This window comes from Hoplias malabaricus, chromosome 11, assembly GCF_029633855.1.
Source record: "Hoplias malabaricus isolate fHopMal1 chromosome 11, fHopMal1.hap1, whole genome shotgun sequence".
Lineage (NCBI taxonomy): Eukaryota > Metazoa > Chordata > Actinopteri > Characiformes > Erythrinidae > Hoplias > Hoplias malabaricus.
Window position 1 is genome coordinate 18,785,497 of NC_089810.1, and position 19,046 is coordinate 18,804,542.

General features: G+C 38.2%; 1 protein-coding gene across 3 annotated transcripts in view; it reads left to right on the forward strand.

The window, feature by feature from the left end:
* Positions 1–17,944, forward strand: part of srgap1a (SLIT-ROBO Rho GTPase activating protein 1a) — a 96,272-nt gene extending 78,328 nt beyond the window's left edge. For all 3 annotated transcript variants that reach the window (XM_066684548.1, XM_066684550.1, XM_066684549.1), the window contains 4 exons: positions 6,726–6,906; positions 8,344–8,478; positions 11,850–12,240; positions 14,915–17,944. In XM_066684548.1, coding sequence (XP_066540645.1) covers positions 6,726–6,906; positions 8,344–8,478; positions 11,850–12,240; positions 14,915–15,301 — 1,094 coding nt within the window. In that variant the 3' untranslated portion in view covers positions 15,302–17,944. The remainder of the gene's footprint in view (positions 1–6,725; positions 6,907–8,343; positions 8,479–11,849; positions 12,241–14,914) is intronic.
* The last annotated feature ends 1,102 nt before the right edge of the window (positions 17,945–19,046 follow it).

Consider the following 19,046-nt stretch of genomic DNA (forward strand, 5'->3'; position numbering starts at 1 on the left):
TATCCACAGTTCACATTTACTGGCATCTGTAGCCAAGTCCATTTTTCATTGCTCTTAATGAAATGACTTGGCAATGGGGACAAGGAACTTGGGCCAGGCCAGCTTTGGTCATCCTTTCATATTCTAATCCCCCTGAGAGGAGAGAAACACAAGTACTGGGAAACAGAGTAACTTGTTCAAGCTCAAGTGTCCTCACAAAATATTGTGCAAAAATAAATTTTTTCTTCATGAGCAGATTCTGTGGTGGTGTTCATAGGGATGTCTTATATATTCTTTTTTTTTTTTTTTTTTTTTTTTTAAGTTTTATGTGCAGTTTAAGCATTACAATTCCCCTGTCTAGAAGGTCTGTTTGTAATTTTATTGTTTTGTGATTTTGAAAACCATCATACATACCCATAACTGCAAATTCAGTCTATAGCCTTTTAGTCTTTCCCCATTAATACTGAAGTTTGAAGGACTGTTTCTAGTTTTTGATTTAGGCATTATTATAGAGCAACCAGTAATGTCAGAGGTTATTTACATATATTTTTTATGGTTTAGTAATGAATAAAGCTTATGATATCTAGGGAATAAAGATTGATTGGAAAGGTGGACATGTACAGATAAGCTTCAACAGATTTTGATCCATAAACATCACATAAATTTCATGAGATGACTGTGGCGATAATAAAATAGTCATGTTTCCTGTCTTTTCCTCTGAAACTGAACTCCACTCATATGGGAACAGAAAGAAGTCAACTTTTGTTTTTTCTTAAGGCTCTTCAAACAGATCATGTGTGGTCACTGTTGGGTTCCTTAAACTTTGATGTTTTAACCATGAATTTATTATGAGTTCAAAAGGGTGTTTGAATTTTCCAAACTTCCACACTGAAGCAAAATTTTTTCTTTGAAAAGCAGAGATGAAGCTATTACATACATTTCAGTTACCTTCCAATTTATTTCCCAGTGGGAATCAAAACAAGTGTTTTACATGAATGAGCCTGAAGACAACTTTGATACAGGTCATGAACTAAAGATGAGCACGGGAATTTCTTTACAGTAATCTTTCGCTACTTTGCGGTTCATCTTTCGCAGATTCGCTACTTCGTGGGTTTTTTCAAGGGGGCTTTTTTTATTATTTACATGTATTAGACTAGGCCTGTAGGTGACAAAATATATCATTTACAAGTATTTCTTACGTACAGTACATGTATTGTTCATGTCCACATCTGAGTGAGATTTACTTACGCTAAGTCACAGCTTAGGAATTACTCTATTAAAGAAACTGGTAGGATATCACATGTAGTTCCAGCTGAAAAACATTATAGAATGACTGTTTAATGTAAAGGGTGGGTTTTTAACAGTAACAGAGAGGGTTTTAAAAGTCCAAATACTCGTTAAATACATAAAAATATATCTTTCCTCTACTTCGCGGAAATTCGTTTTTCGCGGGTGGTCTTGGAACGCATCCCCCGCGAAAAACGATGGATCACCGTATACTGACATCTGAATGTATCAAAAATTGTATTTGGACATTCGGCACAGAATTTCATTTGTAAGGTTTTTCAAATGTTTCACAATACCACAACAAAAATAATGAAATTATTAAAATATTTCCCTTTTGCTTTAAAATAGAAGACTCCAGACTCCTGTGAACTTGTATTCTCATGCCAGGGTGTATGTAGACCCCTTGATGGGAAAATTGCAGGAAGTTCACACAAGTTGTTCTAAACTTGATCCATGTCAGGCGCCAGTGTCCATACCAAACACCCCATCTTAATCATCTGTTTAATTAGTGATTCTCCAAACACTGCCAAAAAAATTAATCCCATTTCCATGGCAACTGAAACAGAATCCAGACTTTATTTACCCCTGCTTTGTTCTGATGATGCAAAATACAAGCCAGTCATTTATACTCATCAGTCATAAACAGATCCTTAGCAGCATGCAGACGAATTGTTCTCTTCTGTGTTCCCCTCACTGCACATTCAAACCCTGTGATTCATATGTATCCATTCAGACTCCATGATTCGAATCTGTTTATTTGTCTAGTCATCAGGACCCACAGAAACTTCTGATTTGCTGCATTTTCCACATGTTACCACAGATGTAGGCTATCACTTACTGGCACCATTCATCACTAGCCTACAAAAGTCTGAAATCTCCGCTGCCATGGTTTTGTTCTAAGTATTTCAGCCTTGGTGGGGTGATTATGAGGTAGAGGGTGGTCATCCTGGCACTCAAACTCAGTTGAACCCTACTGATTGCTTTGCCTCATCAACCTCTTTTAAGTTCTTATCCATTTACGCACAAACTACCAACCGTGGAACAGTACGCCATTCATAATGAGATGCTGGGGGCGGATTACTGCTATTACTGACCGATAATCATCTACCTCAAAAGAATATATGGAGTTTGTCACTCCATGATCATTGTCATTCTAGAACTTTTCCCCATCGGGCAGTTACAGTTGGCTGCAGATCAGTGACTTGGATCCTGAACCTTAGATCACCGTCTCACATCTGCCTTGGTCATGAGAGCGTTAGTTACTCTGTATGGGCATTGTCTGTCTGAGAAATTTAATAACTCTGCATGCTAGTCATTCTCCATGTATTTTATTGTTCTAACTGAGATGAAATTCATTTTAAGCAATGCCAACCCCTACAGAGCAGTCAGAGCTATTTGCTCATACAGGGGAAATGGAATGTACAGAGACGGCTATTAGAGAGGAAAAGCACACTTATGGGGGGGGGATCTCAGCATCTGAGTGGAGAGGTAAGAGTAAGGAAGATGGATGGGCCCAGAAATAAGGGAAGAAAAAACAAAAAAGCATGAGCTGTGCATTTTTATTTTAGATGAAGTCAGTCAGTGCATTTCGTGGAAAGAAACGACATGTTTACTGAACATGTAATAAATAGAATTAAAGGGAACATATTAAGGAAAAAAAAAACGGTTTAGTGTTTTAGCTCATTAATCTGGGGATCCGGAGTTCTGTCAAACCCACAAACTAAAAGCCAGCCTGTTTATGTTATCTGCCTAAGTCTGAAATCATGGAATAACATGAATAATTTAGATTTGTTCTTGAATCTTATGTAAATAACTAGCACAGAGTTTGCCCGTCTCATCCACTGAGTGTTCCCAATCACTGCAGTGGACACTCAAGTCTATCCAGTCACGGCTCTGTACTTGCAATTATGTGAGAGTGCATGTGAGAAGAGGGTAAATAGAGCAAAAGAGACAGACGAAATGCAGAGAACTTGGTGTATTTTTTAAATATGACCTCATCTGTATATTGTGAAACAAGGGGAATAATATGTCCCCTTCATTTGTACTGAGTACTAATAAACTGGAATAAACTGGTTTATGCATTTATATAAAATAAGTACAATGTAGTATTACGTATGTAGTAATATTAGCAAGTGCAATCTGTATTAAGATGTAGTGTTGGACTTGACCCACCTGTTTTCTTCATAGTGGTCAATGCACCCATGCCCCCAAGTCACAGTTCAACAATCTTTGGCATTGATGTACAGTTACAGTTCACAGTGCACGGCCTGTTTGAAGCTCTCAGTGAGTGTGAGAGAGCTGGAAACGTTAAAGCTGTGTGTCATTAGTTTCACTACATAACATGAGTCACTGGTTCTCCTCTAGATCACCAGTGAGCCCATATGACAGAGTGTGTTTAACTGGAGGATGTGATGGGTGCAGTGGAGCAGGTACTACACATTATCAATGGCTGGAAGAAATCACTGTGTCATGCTCTTTGTATCCCTCATTAAAGCTGTTCATACTTTTGGAATTATACTGTGGAATGTAGAATCTCCTGTATGGAAATTTCCATTAATTAAATGGAAGGTATGTTTCTACATTTCTTTAGTTATTCTTAAGTGGCCTTGAGATAGAGAATCTTATGCCTAGACCAGCGTTGCCAAAGTTAAACATGTAAGTATTATTTCATCTGTAAAACGTTCTCTTAAAAATGCCATATTACTAACCAGTTAGAGGGTTATGTCCATGTGCATTAAGTACCCCCTCAAAATATAGTAAAGCTCGAGCTGTGTGTCTGCTGAGAGAGAGAGAGAGAGAGAGAGAGAGAGAGAGAGAGAGAGAGAGAGAATGTAAATGGGAAGTGATTCAAAAACAACAAAGCAATGGATAGTAAAAGTATAAGATATGTATGACAACAAAAGCCAAGTGTCTCTAACGAATAAGGTAAGATTAGCAATAATCTTATATTAGTTCAAAATACTCCAAGGTTCAGGATGATTGTGAAATTTAACTAATATTGGGAAGATTATGATTATGTTGACGTATTATATGGATATTTTGTTGCTTCTGATCTACAGGCAGCTAGTATGCACTGTGTGGAAATTGTTTAAACATCTCAAGAGTATTTAGACAGTGTTGTTGATGTAATCTTTAATAAAACTTCAAGCTCTTTTGTATTTAAAGTTCCGCTCTTGCAAATTGTGAAATAAAAATTATTCATCTCTCAGCCATATTCCCAGTAAGTCCCATCAGTTAAATTAAGGTCCGCAACCCCAGGCTAGAGGGAGGGTGCAGCCATTCTTCCAGAATGTTCTGTGCTTCAGCTCCCCTGGCACTTTGTTGTGTGTGTTTAGCATTAATGATTGTGTCCTTCTGTATATATGTGTGTGTGCATGCAGACCTCCACCTGAAGGACTGCCTCTGTTTTTGTTTGTGTACTGTGTGGAGAAGCCAGCTGAGGACACTCAATGAATGTGTGTGTACATCAGACAGAGGTCCAGATAAAAACACAGACAGATGAGACAGAGACTGGAACATGGGACTACATTGAACCCCCACCTCCATCACCTTCATTACGAGAGTGCCTGGCCTGTCATTAGGCCTATTAATTGAGACAGACCAAATTCCTGCTCATCACATGACCCATTGACTATGCAATCTAACTGTCACCCCTGAGACGGAGACAAAGAGAAAGGCATGCCCTTCTTCTCGTTCGCATCAATGATGTATTAATTCAGTGGGCCCAACATGGGGCCTCATAAACATGATTATGAACAGCATAAAAAATAAATCTAATCACATAACATTCCTACATGTATTTATTTTTAAGCCATGACGTCCATAAAAGCTACTTAAAACATCTGTCATGTCAGATTTTAAGTTTTGAAGATACTCTGGCTCTTGTTGAAAGTAAAATTAAGGCTGTATATATGAATATTAGTGGGGGGGTTTTAATCTTTTGCAACAAAAACAAATATCTTCACATATTAAAAGTATATTTATATGTCAGAAAAATTATGTTGGTGTAATTTTAGGCTTGTTTATGTATATATATTTTATTCATCATAAATGGCTTGCACAAAATGCTGTGGGAGTCTTAAATATAATAATGAACTTAAGTTTTATGACAGTGATTCTGTATAAGAGCAATTATGTATTTAATTGCTCCTCTTCTTGTTTTTGTTTCTGCACACCTGTTTCCATGGTGTGCAGTGTGTATGTAGCAGCAGTGGAGTCAGTGCCCAGGGACCCCCTGTCTGACTTAATGGGGTTTGGGAGATAAAGGAGCGGCAGCTATTTTTAGCCCTGCTTTTCACTTGCCCAGCTCTCATTGGCTGTGCTTCTTCACTGCTGTACACCTAAGACTCTGCTTTTGCTTTCTTGTCTGTATTTTTTTGCGTTTGTGTTATTCAAATTTGGTTTTACAGAAACATTATTTTTCACTTATAAGTGACTTTATTCGCCATATCTTGATCCAGCTGTAGATATATGGTAGGTTGTGCAGAAAAACACAAATGATTTGATGATCTACTGTTTATCTGTGGAGCTGTGTGATGCATTGGGTTTAAGTGTCGTCTCTGAGAGCTCCTGATCGCAGCCAGGACACGATGCTAATGTGACAGCTCAGGATGGGAACAGTCAGTGCTGCCAGGACTGCTGCTACTTTACATGCATTGAAGCCCTCTGTCGTTGTTATGTCCTTACATAAAGAGGGTCACCACAGCAAAACCTGGAACTGAGGCTAGTTATTGAACTTAGAAATATCACTGCATTCAGACACTATTATTCATACACGGATTACTAACAGTCCACTATTCACATTCCATGTTCTACACCAAGGCAGCGCAGCCCCCTGTGTCTGGTGACATGAACTGTATGGATTTATTCCACGTGGGTTCTATAAATATCCGCTCCAGAGCTTGGATGGTTCTGCCTGTTGCCCCTTCAGGGATTATGTGCAGTTTGTCGCTACCACTGAAATCAGTGGATGCACACATGCATGCAGGCCATAGATTCTTCCCAGGATGAAAAGTCTAGGTACAAAATTTGCTTCCAAATATTCGCTCTTATGCTACAGTTTGTTTTTATTTTCTTTATTCTGTTAATGGTATCACTTTAAAGACAACTTTATATCAAAGTCTTTTGATTTTATTTTTCAAATCCACAAAGGAGACCTCATTCAAACATTAACCTTATACTTACCCTATCCCTCAGTTTCTTTCTTAACTACGACCCTATATAGAAAATGAAACCTTGTGTTATAGGTTGTTTTCATTTATTTATGTTATGAATATTTATTCTGTGATGCTTACACATTATAAACTATCATGGAACCAATATGTGGGTGTAAGTTGAAGTGTGAAATTACAAAGGTGGCCTTGGCGTTTAAGAGTTTAAATGTTAGAGCCTCTGTAATACATCAATATAAAGTAGATTAAAATATTTTTTTATGTCTGTGCCCTATATCTTCTATGCAGAGGGTGAGCCCATAGAAGCTATTGCCAAATTCGACTATGTGGGCCGTTCGGCCCGTGAGCTCTCCTTTAAGAAGGGGGCATCTCTCTTGCTTTACCAGCGGGCTTCAGAAGACTGGTGGGAGGGCAGACACAATGGAATTGACGGCCTGGTGCCTCACCAGTACATCGTCGTTCAGGATATGTGAGTATGAGGCACAGAGCATGCCATTGCTCAAAGTCTGAAAAGTGTTCAGTGCTTAAGATCTGGTCCTTTCCTATAACTGGACAGTGGAGTTGGGGCATCTTTTACATCTAATTCTTCACATATTTGTCTATATCATGATTTCAGTCTGTTTTGCAACTATTTAAGAATTACATTGATATTAACGCCCACATAGTTCAGTTTTGAAATCATGTCATAAATGAAAGAGGAGAAATTCAGGGTTCTGTCTAGACAGTGAATCTATATTATTGTCTGGTGTCCTCTATATTTATATCCGTAACTGAGCTTTAAAGTATGACGTTCAAGGAGAAATAGAATCTTGGTGAGTGCTAATCGTAGTTAAACTCTCGGTGATTATTCAGAGCTTAGTCTTCTGCTCTTTAATTACAACACTGCAGTTTACTCCACTCTTAACTCTTCCTTAAACAAATCCCGCTGCCTTGACAACTGCTGCCCTAGCAGCCTTTGTCCCATAATCAACAGATCAGTTCTTCCACTGAGTAGAAGCAAAATTGACTCTTATTATCTCTATATTTACTGTATCACCGTATTGCTTGTAATCCAGGCAAAGGGCAGAGAAACGTCAGATACAGGGAAAAGCAATCCCATCATTTTTATGTGTGTGTTCATCAATAATTCATGGCATAGCTCTCAGCTGCTGGGTGTGTTCTTAGATAATGGAGGTGAGGCTGAGAGAATTTACAGGCCAGGCTAGGGTGGGCTGGAGGCAGATGATGTCAGGCACTCTGTCCTGTAATGAGCTACATTTAGAAGGATAGGAAGTCTGTGGGATAGCTCCCACACAGGATTTCCTCCATAAGCATGGAGCCAGGAATACACTGATATGAAGAACAGATACATCTGACACGATGCCATTACTGATGTAGTGCACTGAAAAACTCATTAGACAGCAGAATCTGGTGAATTAAGTGCAAGTCACGATTTATCTCACTGATGCTACCATACTGGTTATGTGTGGTATATAGACATATGTTAAGCTGTGTTTTAGTAATAGATAATAAATTTGAATCCACACACAGTCCAGTGGCTTTGTAATGCAGACTGCAATGCTTTCTTTCACTTCACATTAAAATCTAAACATTGGGTTGCACATTGTATTTGATTAACATTACTGTATATTTTAAATGCAGTTTTATTTTAACATAATCATTGTTTACAGCATAAAATATATTTTTTTCATGAAGAATGCATCCATCCAAATTCCTTGTTATGCTAACAGTTTTCCCTTATCCACTACAATCACAAACTCAGAGACATAATGTTTTCATTTATTTGTATATTTCAAACTTTTGTTCCATTTACTTTATCTGCCTGGAATCAGCACATCATATGTTACAAGTATGAATAACCATAGTGAGTAAACAGGGTTTTGTTCTCCTGTGGTTTGTGACTCAGGGACGATGCCTTCTCGGACACTTTGAGTCAGAAGGCAGACAGTGAGGCCAGCAGTGGGCATGGAGGAGATGAAAAGTGCTCCAACAGAGATTTGGGTTCTCCTGCAGATAGAGTGCCTGATGTTTATATTAGCAGGTGAGATAACATTACACAGCCAACGTTAATGCTCAGTTATTATATTAATTTCCGTTCATCTTCATGTGAAAGCACAGTGTAATATTAGACAAGAATACACGGCCTGAACAATCTCCATAGAAAATCATCATCAGTAGGATGAGAAGTAATTGCACATGAGCACATGGTTACAGTACCCAGTGCCAAGTGTCAGCTTGTGGACTGCAAAGCTGTGGAATAAAATCACTAGTGTTTTTGTGGCTGAATGTAATCAAATCCTCATAGCAATTATTCAAACTTTTTGAAGAAATGTTATATACAGTGTGTGCAAAAAGGCAGACATTATGGAGTTGTGGCCCCCTGTGACAAAAGGTATAGCTTTTAGCATAAAGTCACAGTATGGCATTGTTATTTTACCAATAAACATACATCTTCCAACATATCCCTTAGTCATAGTTCAGACTTAGCCTGCACTATTTAAAATTTTCTTTAAACAAATATGTTCTTGCAGACTTAACTGTAAGCATTGGTGGTATTTAAATCTTGGTCAAATTAAGTTAAAGTAAAAATGATTTGTATGTTAGCATACTCCAGTGTGTACAATATAAAACAGACAAAAGACATGAATCTGGTTTTTATGTTAAAGTAATTTCTGTGACTAATAGGCAGTAGTTACTTGTATGAAAGCTGTTACGCATAGACATGTAGTGACATCATACAATTATCTGACTTTTACAGTGTGCAATAATTTTTCAAGTATATTAAATATGAGAAATTAAAAAAAATGCTTTTACTTCTGGAAAATAAGCAAAGGTACTCATTTAAAATTTTGAGTAAAGTACAAATATTATATACTAGGATACATGTTCATTTATTAAATTACATATGATTTAGTATTTTTCAACCCTTCCAATAATGCCTTTACTGATTACAATGTTAATATTATAATCTTAGTTCATTGTGTCAAATATCAAAAACACACAAATGGTAGAGGTGGCTCAGCATGTGCATACTCTCATCTCACTTCCATCTTCCATTTAATTCACCATTAACTGATTGCTATCAGTCATGACATGTCAGGAATCGAACATAATAAGGGTAAATTGAATGGCAGCAAGCTCATGACTCACGGTGAGAACATGATTCTTCCTGTACATTTGACTATAACTCAGCTGGGTGCATATTTACCACGTTATTTATATGCACTTCTTGTTAGTGTTTATTCTTTCAAATGATTATGTTTACAGAAACCTCTCACACATGGCTTTCATTTCGTCTTCTAACCTACAGTGTGCCTCTCTCTCCCATCTGTGACATGCAGTAGTGTCTCCACACTCCTAAATCATTCATTGCATTTGTCTTTATTTAGACATCCTTCTCCTTCCATGAGTACGGTTAAAAACATACTACCTTCAGGAAAGCGAGAGCTTTTTGTTTGATGCAATAAATTGCAGTAAACAGAATGCTAAAATAAGTATTCAAGTCTTAAAATATGATTTTCTGGTGATCTCCTAAAAAGATCTGTCAAAGCTGTTCCTTGTAGAGAAGAAGCTTATTTGTTAGACGTGGTATAGTTAGTTATATTTTAGTTTAGTAACAGAACTTAGAACACCACTTAAGCATTGCATTACAATATTCATATGTTTCTGCTGTATGTAGATCACAGTTTTATAGTTGTTATAGTATGTTTCATTGATTTGATTTGAAGCTGTTATTGTTGTTTTTCACCTCATGAGATAAAGAATTAAATTGCTTTTTAGTCTCTAAATGAATCAGTTTATGCACAATTCATGTCACACCCTGCCCCACCCCAATCCCCCATAATGCTGACACATGTCAGTGTAATGGTTGCTTCTTTACGTGTGGGGTCACTTTATAAACCACCAGCTTAATTTAACACTCATAGTGAAATCAAAGTAATTCATTTATGCATCTTCTGTATGAGCTTGATCCTGGTTAGTGTGCGGCCATAGCCTATCCAGAACAGTTGTGTGCAAGGCAGGAGCACAACCTGGATAGGGCACCAGTCCATTGCAAAGTAGCAATTTAATTCATTTCTATTTTTTTCCATAAAGCACTTTTTTACAGCTGTTGTCACAAACCAGCTTTACAGAATTCATTGCCCTAGCCCCAAATGAGAAAGTTGAGGTGACGCTGGCAAAGAAAGACTCAGAATAAGATGAGGATCCTAGAAAGGATCCAGGATTCAAAATGGTGACCCATCTTCGTCTAGTGGACACTGGAGCAAAATAAAATAATAAAAGAAAAAGTTTCTCCTTTTCCAAAACAGTGCCAAAGGAGTGTTTTACTGTAGTGTAGAGCACACTCTACTGGTCAAATAACACACTACACATTGCTGCCGTCAAATGGAGAGGGGTATCTCTGCAGGCCGGAGGCACCTCCAAGTGGAAGGGGCAACCTAACTCTAAACCTATCCACGACCCTAATCATAGCCTCCCAATTGCTGGTATCTGCTTACTTCCTGTGTATGCTCCCACATGCTGCTCTCCGGCCCGTATTTCCCACCCACTTGCTGGTCTCTGGCCTGCAGAGATATGTAGTTGTGGTCAAATGTGGAAATGCATGTATATTGAGAGGGCAGCACGGTGGTGCAACAGGTAGCGTCACTGTAACAGCTCCAGGATCCTGGGGTTGTGGGTTTGAGCCCTGCTTCTGGTCACCGTCTGTGAGGAGCTTGGTGTGTTCGCCCCGTGTCCGCGTGGGTTTCCGAAAAACACATGTTGTTAGGTAGATTGGCGACTCTATAATGTCCATGGGAGTGAGTGTGTGAGTGAGTGTCGCCCTGTGAAGGACTGGCACCCCCTCCAGGGTGTTCCCACCTTGCGCCCAGTGATTCTGGGTAGGCTCCGGACCCACAGTGACCCTGAACTGGATAAGCGCTTACAGACAATGAATGAATGTATATCCATGAGATATCCAAACCTTCCTATTTGACTTTATGTAGTAGTGTATATAGTCAGTATTGCTAGGTTCACCTCTGTATCTGTTGTATATTTAACATTTAAACTGCAACTAGACTAGTGACTTATACTAGTGAATATTTTTAGCAGATTAACCTGTTAACAGTTTGCTGTTGAAATCTAGTTTTGCTGCTAAAATGTCAGAATGATGATGAAAACATGAACAATTCTCACTGCGTGAGCTAAAGAGAAACATATGTTGAAGGCCAGACTGTTTTTAATTATATACAAAGAGCTATATTTGAAAGGTAAGAGATTATAATGTAGCTTGCTTAGGAACTTGCACTGGCCATTCTTCTACAGTTTGATTAATTTTAAATCTTTATAACTTACCAACTCATGAATTTGTATGGGTCAGTTCAGTTCAGTGAAGTTAATGTTATTCTTCAAATTTTCCTCCTGCTCTCTCAGCCGTCACAGGAAGCGGAGTGACCCCCCAACCCGTAGACCCCCGGCACGACCCAGTGATGCCCACTGCATGGTCCACCCCTCCCAGAGTCATGGCAGCCATGGTAGCCACGGTAGCCATGGAAGCCACAGTAGCCATGGTAACCCGGACCTGGGATCCCCCGTGCTGGGTCACTACAGTCCACGAGAGCTGCTGCGTAGCCGAGGTCCTGTGCCCATGGACAGCCCTGAGAGACGTCGGCGTGTGGGCCATGGCAGTTTGACCAACATCAGCCGTCATGAGTCCCTGAAAAAGATGGAGAGCCCCCCAATTCGCCGCTCTACATCTTCGGGCCAGTACACAGGCTTCTCAGAGCCTCACGGCAAGGGTCTAGACCCTGAGAGCATCGCACAGGTCAGCGGGAGGCGAGCGACGACGCCACTCACACCATGCTCTGCAGGCCCTGCCCTGTAACATAGTCAGTGACTGCCTCCTGTTACTAATGATTCACTGCTCCAACACACACACATAGACACACAGGCGTATTTAGATCTCACATAAATACACAATACAAACCCCAGCCACTTATGGGATATGTTCTAGGCATCACAGATGGTTATGCACACGTACAAAACGGCAGGTTGTATCAGCATGGTTTCTACTCAGTTACAGATTACATTATCCATCAAAGACATTATCTAATCACATTAGCCCTGTCTCCTAAGTTGATGGTATTGGTTTCTTATGTTCATGATGTAAGAAATTCTAGCTGTCTGAAATGCCTGGCTGGCTGAAATTCCAGTTTCTCAAAGTTATTTTCTGGTTCTTACAGTAACAGCTGTTATATGTTTACAAAATTTCAGTTAACCATTAGATCAGGTTTTTCATGGGATGATTGTGAGTCTTGAAACATCTTGTGCTACTGGCTCTTAATCCACATAGCATTTAACACAATCAGATCTACTGTGGATTGGGATAGTTACTTGTGCATTTCCTTTGATAGCAAAAATATATACAATCTTGTGTGTGTGCTGCAAATGCACATGTGGAGCAGCCACTGCGAGACAGGCAATATGGGGCCTGGAGTTTGTCGAGTAATACTGTATAATTAGCTCAGATTCTTGCTGGGCTCTTATTAGCATATCAGTAATAAGAAAGAGTGATTGTGCTGATGATGCTGAGCTTCAGTAGAAGGCTGTGCAGTACGCTAATGACAACATTTGAGTTCACACAGAGGACATTCGCTGAATCCATTACTTGACTGTCAGCTGGGAGCTCTTCACATTTTTTTTTCCTGACATCTCTATGTATTAGAGCAGTCTGAGGAAATGTGGAATCATTATATTGCAGTCTGATTTGTGGTAGTCTGCAGGCTGACAAGCATGATGGGTATAAAGTATTTTTCGTCTCTTTGCCCATCATTGCCGTTTTCTCTCCCTCTCTCTCTCTCTCTCTCTCTGTCTCTAATCCTTGTTATTTACTAATATTATTACTTTATTTAAGTAATGTTTTATTGTGCATGGTAAGATTGCAACTAGTGGTATGACCTCATGAATTGTATCATTTTATGCATCTCTGGGGTTCATATAAATATTACATAATCACCTGATCACAAATGTTTGATTGATGGTTGCTTTCCAGTGTTCTTAGCTGTTCTTCAGGACAGTTGAAGAAAGCCAGGCAAATAAATGAGAACTGTCCTGGGGTTAGAAAAACTACTAAACATCTAACTTTTCATGCATTTTTTAAAATGCAATTAATTATGTGATTTGTAAATTCTTCTAAACTCTTTGTATGTAACCGATAAAAGGACAAAAGTTTTCTCTAACAAACCTGATTGGGTTTTGTAAACATAAACAAATTTAGAATCTGTTGCCTGCAACACACTCAGTCAAAGCAGGGGACTAGAAAGGGTATAGAATGAGCATTCGCCAAATGCTTCATCTTTACAAGTGAAAATAGGTAATTGCTCATTACCTTATGGCAAAATGTTTCATGAAAAATTAAAAAGGAAATCTGTGTATATGTAAAGCTACCATTGACACAGAGGCTTATATTTTTGTTTTGGAGGGACGTATGCTGCCATCAAGACTGTCTTATCCCAGATACATCATATCTGTTTTAGCAGGACAATGTCAGCCCTTTTTACAACACACAGTTTACAACAGTGTGGCTTTATAGACATATATTACATGTACTTGAGTGACTTGCCTACAGTCAGATCTGTTTCCTTTTGAAAATGTATGGCGCATCATGAAGAGGAGAATCAGACAACGGTTACCACAGAGAGTTGCGCAGCTCAAGTCTTGTATACAGCAAGAATGTGCAAAGATTCCACTTGAAAAATTGTAACTATTAAAGATTAAAACTAAAGATACTATTATACGTTTATATGTGTGTATTTTACATTTAACAAATAGAATAAATTCTTTGTCCAATTGTCTGTTAAAGCAACACTAGGTAATATATTACCTTAAAATTACAGTTACATTATTATAGCATTATTATAGTGATACTTCAGCTTATCCAGATGTATGTAGGATGAGAAGTAACAGGTTAACAATAAAAAAAAAAAAAAAAATGTGCCAACAGGACAAAAATGCTTAAAAGAGAACAAGATGCACAAAACCAGAAATGTGACCCAATTTAAATGGTAATCATCATTTTAAACTTGAGCATATAATATACACATTCAGTAAATCAACATCACTGTACAAATTCACATCATGAGAGTCTGTTTCTCTTTTAAATACCAGACTGAACCCGACACACCTCAAAGACATGGTTTGTCTCTATAACTTGTAAACAACTCGTATATTAATGATACTTAAATATGCATTTATACCTATTTTTCCTCTTTTCTTTGTAGTTACCAAAAATACTATGTAATAGATGCTAAATATATTGTATATTTCAATATTCTACATTAAAAAAAAAATCTAAAAACAATTATTGCCATATTGCCCAACTAATTAATTAACTAATTAATAAATGTTTGTGCAGTTTTATATGTTCCAGTGTCAAATACAGTGTATGTCATCCAATACACTAGTAAGTTTTCTGACTGGATGTAATCATCTCTCCGTAGGATATCGAGGAGACTATGAACACAGCTCTGAATGAACTTCGGGAGCTGGAGAGGCAAAGCTCAGCAAAGCACGCTCCTGATGTTGTGCTGGACACCCTGGAGCAGGTGAAGAATGCTCCCACGCCGGCCAGCTCCAGCGAGTCTCTGAGCCAGCTGCCTGCTCTGCTGTTGCGTCCGCCAGCTGCGGACCTGCCCATGCGCCGCTCCACCAGCTCCTCCAGTGACACTATGAGCACCTTTAAGCCCACCTCCACCCCACGCATGGGAGTTCAGCTCAAGCCTCCTGCTCTCCGGCCAAAACCCATGGTTATGCTCCCCAAAACTGGCTCGGCCCAGAAGCCAGCACCTCCACCCCACGATCCCCTGGACAAATCCTGCACCATGTGAGCAACGGGAAATGAGGAAATGCAGTGGGAGCAGTACTTCAGTGGGCTTTAATGCCACTGAACATCTTTTGGCTTTCATTTATGGTTATTCAACTCTGTAATATTCCTTGCATATTCTGCAGGATGACTGATCCAAGTCCTGAAATATCAGATTGTGCTCCAGATTTGACTCTCTCCTAGCAGTAATCGGTATGAGCCAGAGGACTCATCTCACCCAGGAGCTAAGAATTCCAGCTGAAAACAATACAGGGAGCGAGTTGTTTACATAGTAGTGTAAGGTATTATCCATGTGCTATAGATAAAGTACTGGTCGATTATAAACTGTAACAAGGACAGCTGTGCCTGAGCATGGACAAATGGAGAATTAAACTTGACTATAGATACATATTTACCTGGTTGAAGGGTTGTAATTTTTCTCAACATTCTAGATGTGATCTGTCCTGCTGTTCAGTCTACAACAATAAACAGAGGCATTCTTAATTCTGATATAAATCAGGTGCTGTATGTAGGAAGCAGTTCTGGTGATCTGCACCTGAGAGCATTTTGCATGTACATAGAACATGTTAAGGTCTCCTGTAATTCTGTGTGTGAGTAGGTTAAGAAAAAATGATTTAAAGAAAGCAACAAATCACAAAGGCTTCCTGTGTGGTTAGGATAACCCAATTTTGGTAGTTAGTTTTTATCCACTAGAGGACTGCTAAATGTGAATAATACAGAAACAAAGCAGGGTCTGTTGTTTCTCTGTTTACAGCCTTTGGATTATGGGATATGTACTTTCTATGTTAGGAATGGACCTGAGCCTGCAGCTGATGAGTTAATAAGCAGTGAATGTGGTTTACTAGTAATAGAGCAGCACTGCCACATGAAAAGCTATCCCTGTCTCTGACAGTGTTTTAAAAAGGCTGCTATTTCTTCATTCTGAAAGGCAGTTGGCTTTTTTGGGCCAAAGTGTAATGGTGTGTGCAGGGCTTTACTTTGGAATATTATATTTTTGATAGTAATCATAGTAATATTATGTATATGTGCAGTTACCATCCATGAAGTTTAAATAACCATTATTTGCCTAATAAAATAGATGTTTCTTACTTTATTATGTACAGTCCTTATTGCAAAGACTTAGATTATATAATTAGAGAAAAAAAATAACAAGAGCTAAAATGCTTTGCTTTTTCAAAAGCTTTTAACCACAATCACACCAATCCTGAACTATTTTCTGGTTAGAAACACATAAATCTACAATTCCTATTAAATAATGGTTAGGAACAGTTTGAGGTTAGATGCGACAAGCTTTAATAAATAACTCCATGCACTGCTCTTAGAGATGGTACAAATTTCACTATTCAAAATGCGTAAATCACATTCTCTCACTTAAAACCTCTTAACTGTAGAGTGTCGATTCCAACACTTTTTTTTTTTCTTAGATGTCATATGCAAATAGTTTTTTAAATCTTGAAATCTCAAGGCAATATTTCTGTAGTTTCACCAAACAAAGGAATGATGCCAATAGCCATGGACTCACTGACTGTTACTGTAAAATTTACATGTTTTCAACATGCTACTAGCTGTGTGTCTGCTTTAGGAACTAATCGGGTTCATGTGACCAACTGCCTAATGTGTTGAACTGCAATGGCTGTTAATAACTCTCATGGCATTTTGTAAATTCACTTATGCATTGTATTTGGGGAAATATTTTTCAAATATGAGGCACACTATAATTTGTAGTGCCCTTTTGATAATTTAATTGTTTCCAGGTATATCTAAATCAGATAAAAATATTACCAAACCATTAATCGTATCAAAGTGGTTAGATAAATCAAAGCAGCCATTTGTAATTAGAAATGTGTTTCCTTTGCACATAATTTGCCGTACATTCTATAAATAATATTTATGGCCTTTTTCAAACTATTTATGCAGTTAAAAATAAACAAATGAGATAAAAAGCATAGGTTGAGCTTATATGGGTCTGAATGGTGTGTGTGTGCGTGTTTGTGTTTGACTGATAACCAAAAAACATGCCCATATAGAAATTTAGGTTTATATTCAAGTAAAAAAGTCTGTTACTGATGCAATGTTATGAGCTAGACTTCAAGGAAAATAAAAGTAATAACTTTCATAATGTATATTAAACAATTATTTTGCCTTTTAAATGACTAACTGTTGAATTGTAACATTTTAATATACTTTTTTTTTTCTTTTTTTTTTTTAAGTAGGTGTACTGAAGACAAAAAAAATGCTTTATTAGATTGATTATTTGTGTCAGGGCTTCATATGGACCTGGAAAAATATTTAGCCCTACACAGCTGTGCACAGTAGCAGAATCTTCCCCTGATTGCTGTTCTGTCAGTGTGTCCATGTAAATCTGTTGTATGGACTTGTGAAAGTGCCTTTAAAAGCTGTTTTAGAGGAACTTCAAGCCAGCATCATCTGTGATGTTGCGTTAGTTTTTCAGACCCAGTGTGTTACATAGGACAAGACAGTGAATGCATAATTAATCAGAAAGAATGATCAAATAAATGTACTGCTTATTAATTGTGACACCGCACTTTTATGTATAGGACTGTATATTTGGCATGTAACATTCTAACCAATGGTAGAGTTCTGTGGGAGCGCTGCTCCCTGGACTGTCTTTCTAATAAATAACTTAGTTTGGTCAGTCAGATGTTGTCCTGTAGCATCATTTATGAAGCTCATGTCTCATTTCCCTATTATATACAACTCTGAAGCAAAAGCCTCTGTTCACAGGGGTTTATTGACAGTTTTATATATGGAAAATGTTGACGTTTAGCAGGACACTGTTTCCCCATTGAGTGTCATTTTGTGCTTGCAAATTTACTATTTCCCTCTTTTCCAAAGGAAAACACATTTTCATGCAATTCACAAACAGTTTTGTCCATTACACAATTAATTTAAATGTATTAGATCATTTTTACAAAATGTTTGTATTAAGATCTATTTTTGCATAGAGGCCTGTTTTGCATATAGTCCTATTATCAGCAAGTCTCAGTCCGCTGTCTCAATATCCTGGTATGGCTGCCAGTTCTAATTAAGAATGTTATTAGACTAATTAGTTGTTAGGAAATACTTTTACTATTTCGTACAGCTGCTAAAACAGTATACTAATAAGGGACCTTAAATGAGAGCATGACAGTCTAGGTTAGTTTAGTATCTGAAGCATCAGCAGTTATTGGCTTGCTTACAGGCTCAAAATTACCAGACAGAAGCTTTCTTTAGAGACCCGTCAGTGTATTGTGTTAAGATGGTACTCAATGCGAGATATTGCAAAGAAACTGAAAACATCTTACCATGCTGTTAACTACTACCTTCACAGAGTAGCAAAAATTGCCTCTAATAAGGACAGAAAAAGGAGTGGGAGGCACTGATGCACAACTGTGCAAGAAGATAAATACCTTAAAGTGTGCAGTTTGAGACAAAGATGCCTCACTGGTCAACAACTGACAGCTGCACTAAATGGAACCCGTCAAGCCCCAGTGTCAGCATCAACAGTGAAGAAGCGACTTTAGGATGCTGTACCTCATGGCAGAATTGCGAAGAAAAAGTCATACCTCAGACTGGCCAATAAAAAGAGAAGACTACGATGGGTTCTAGAGAAAAGACACTGGAAAGAAGGTGTTGTGTATAGATGAGTTCAAGTTTCAGGACTTTGGATCGAACAGAAGAACATTTATGAGGCACAGAAACAATAAAAAGATGCAAGTCCAATGCTTAATGCCATTTGTCAAGCATGG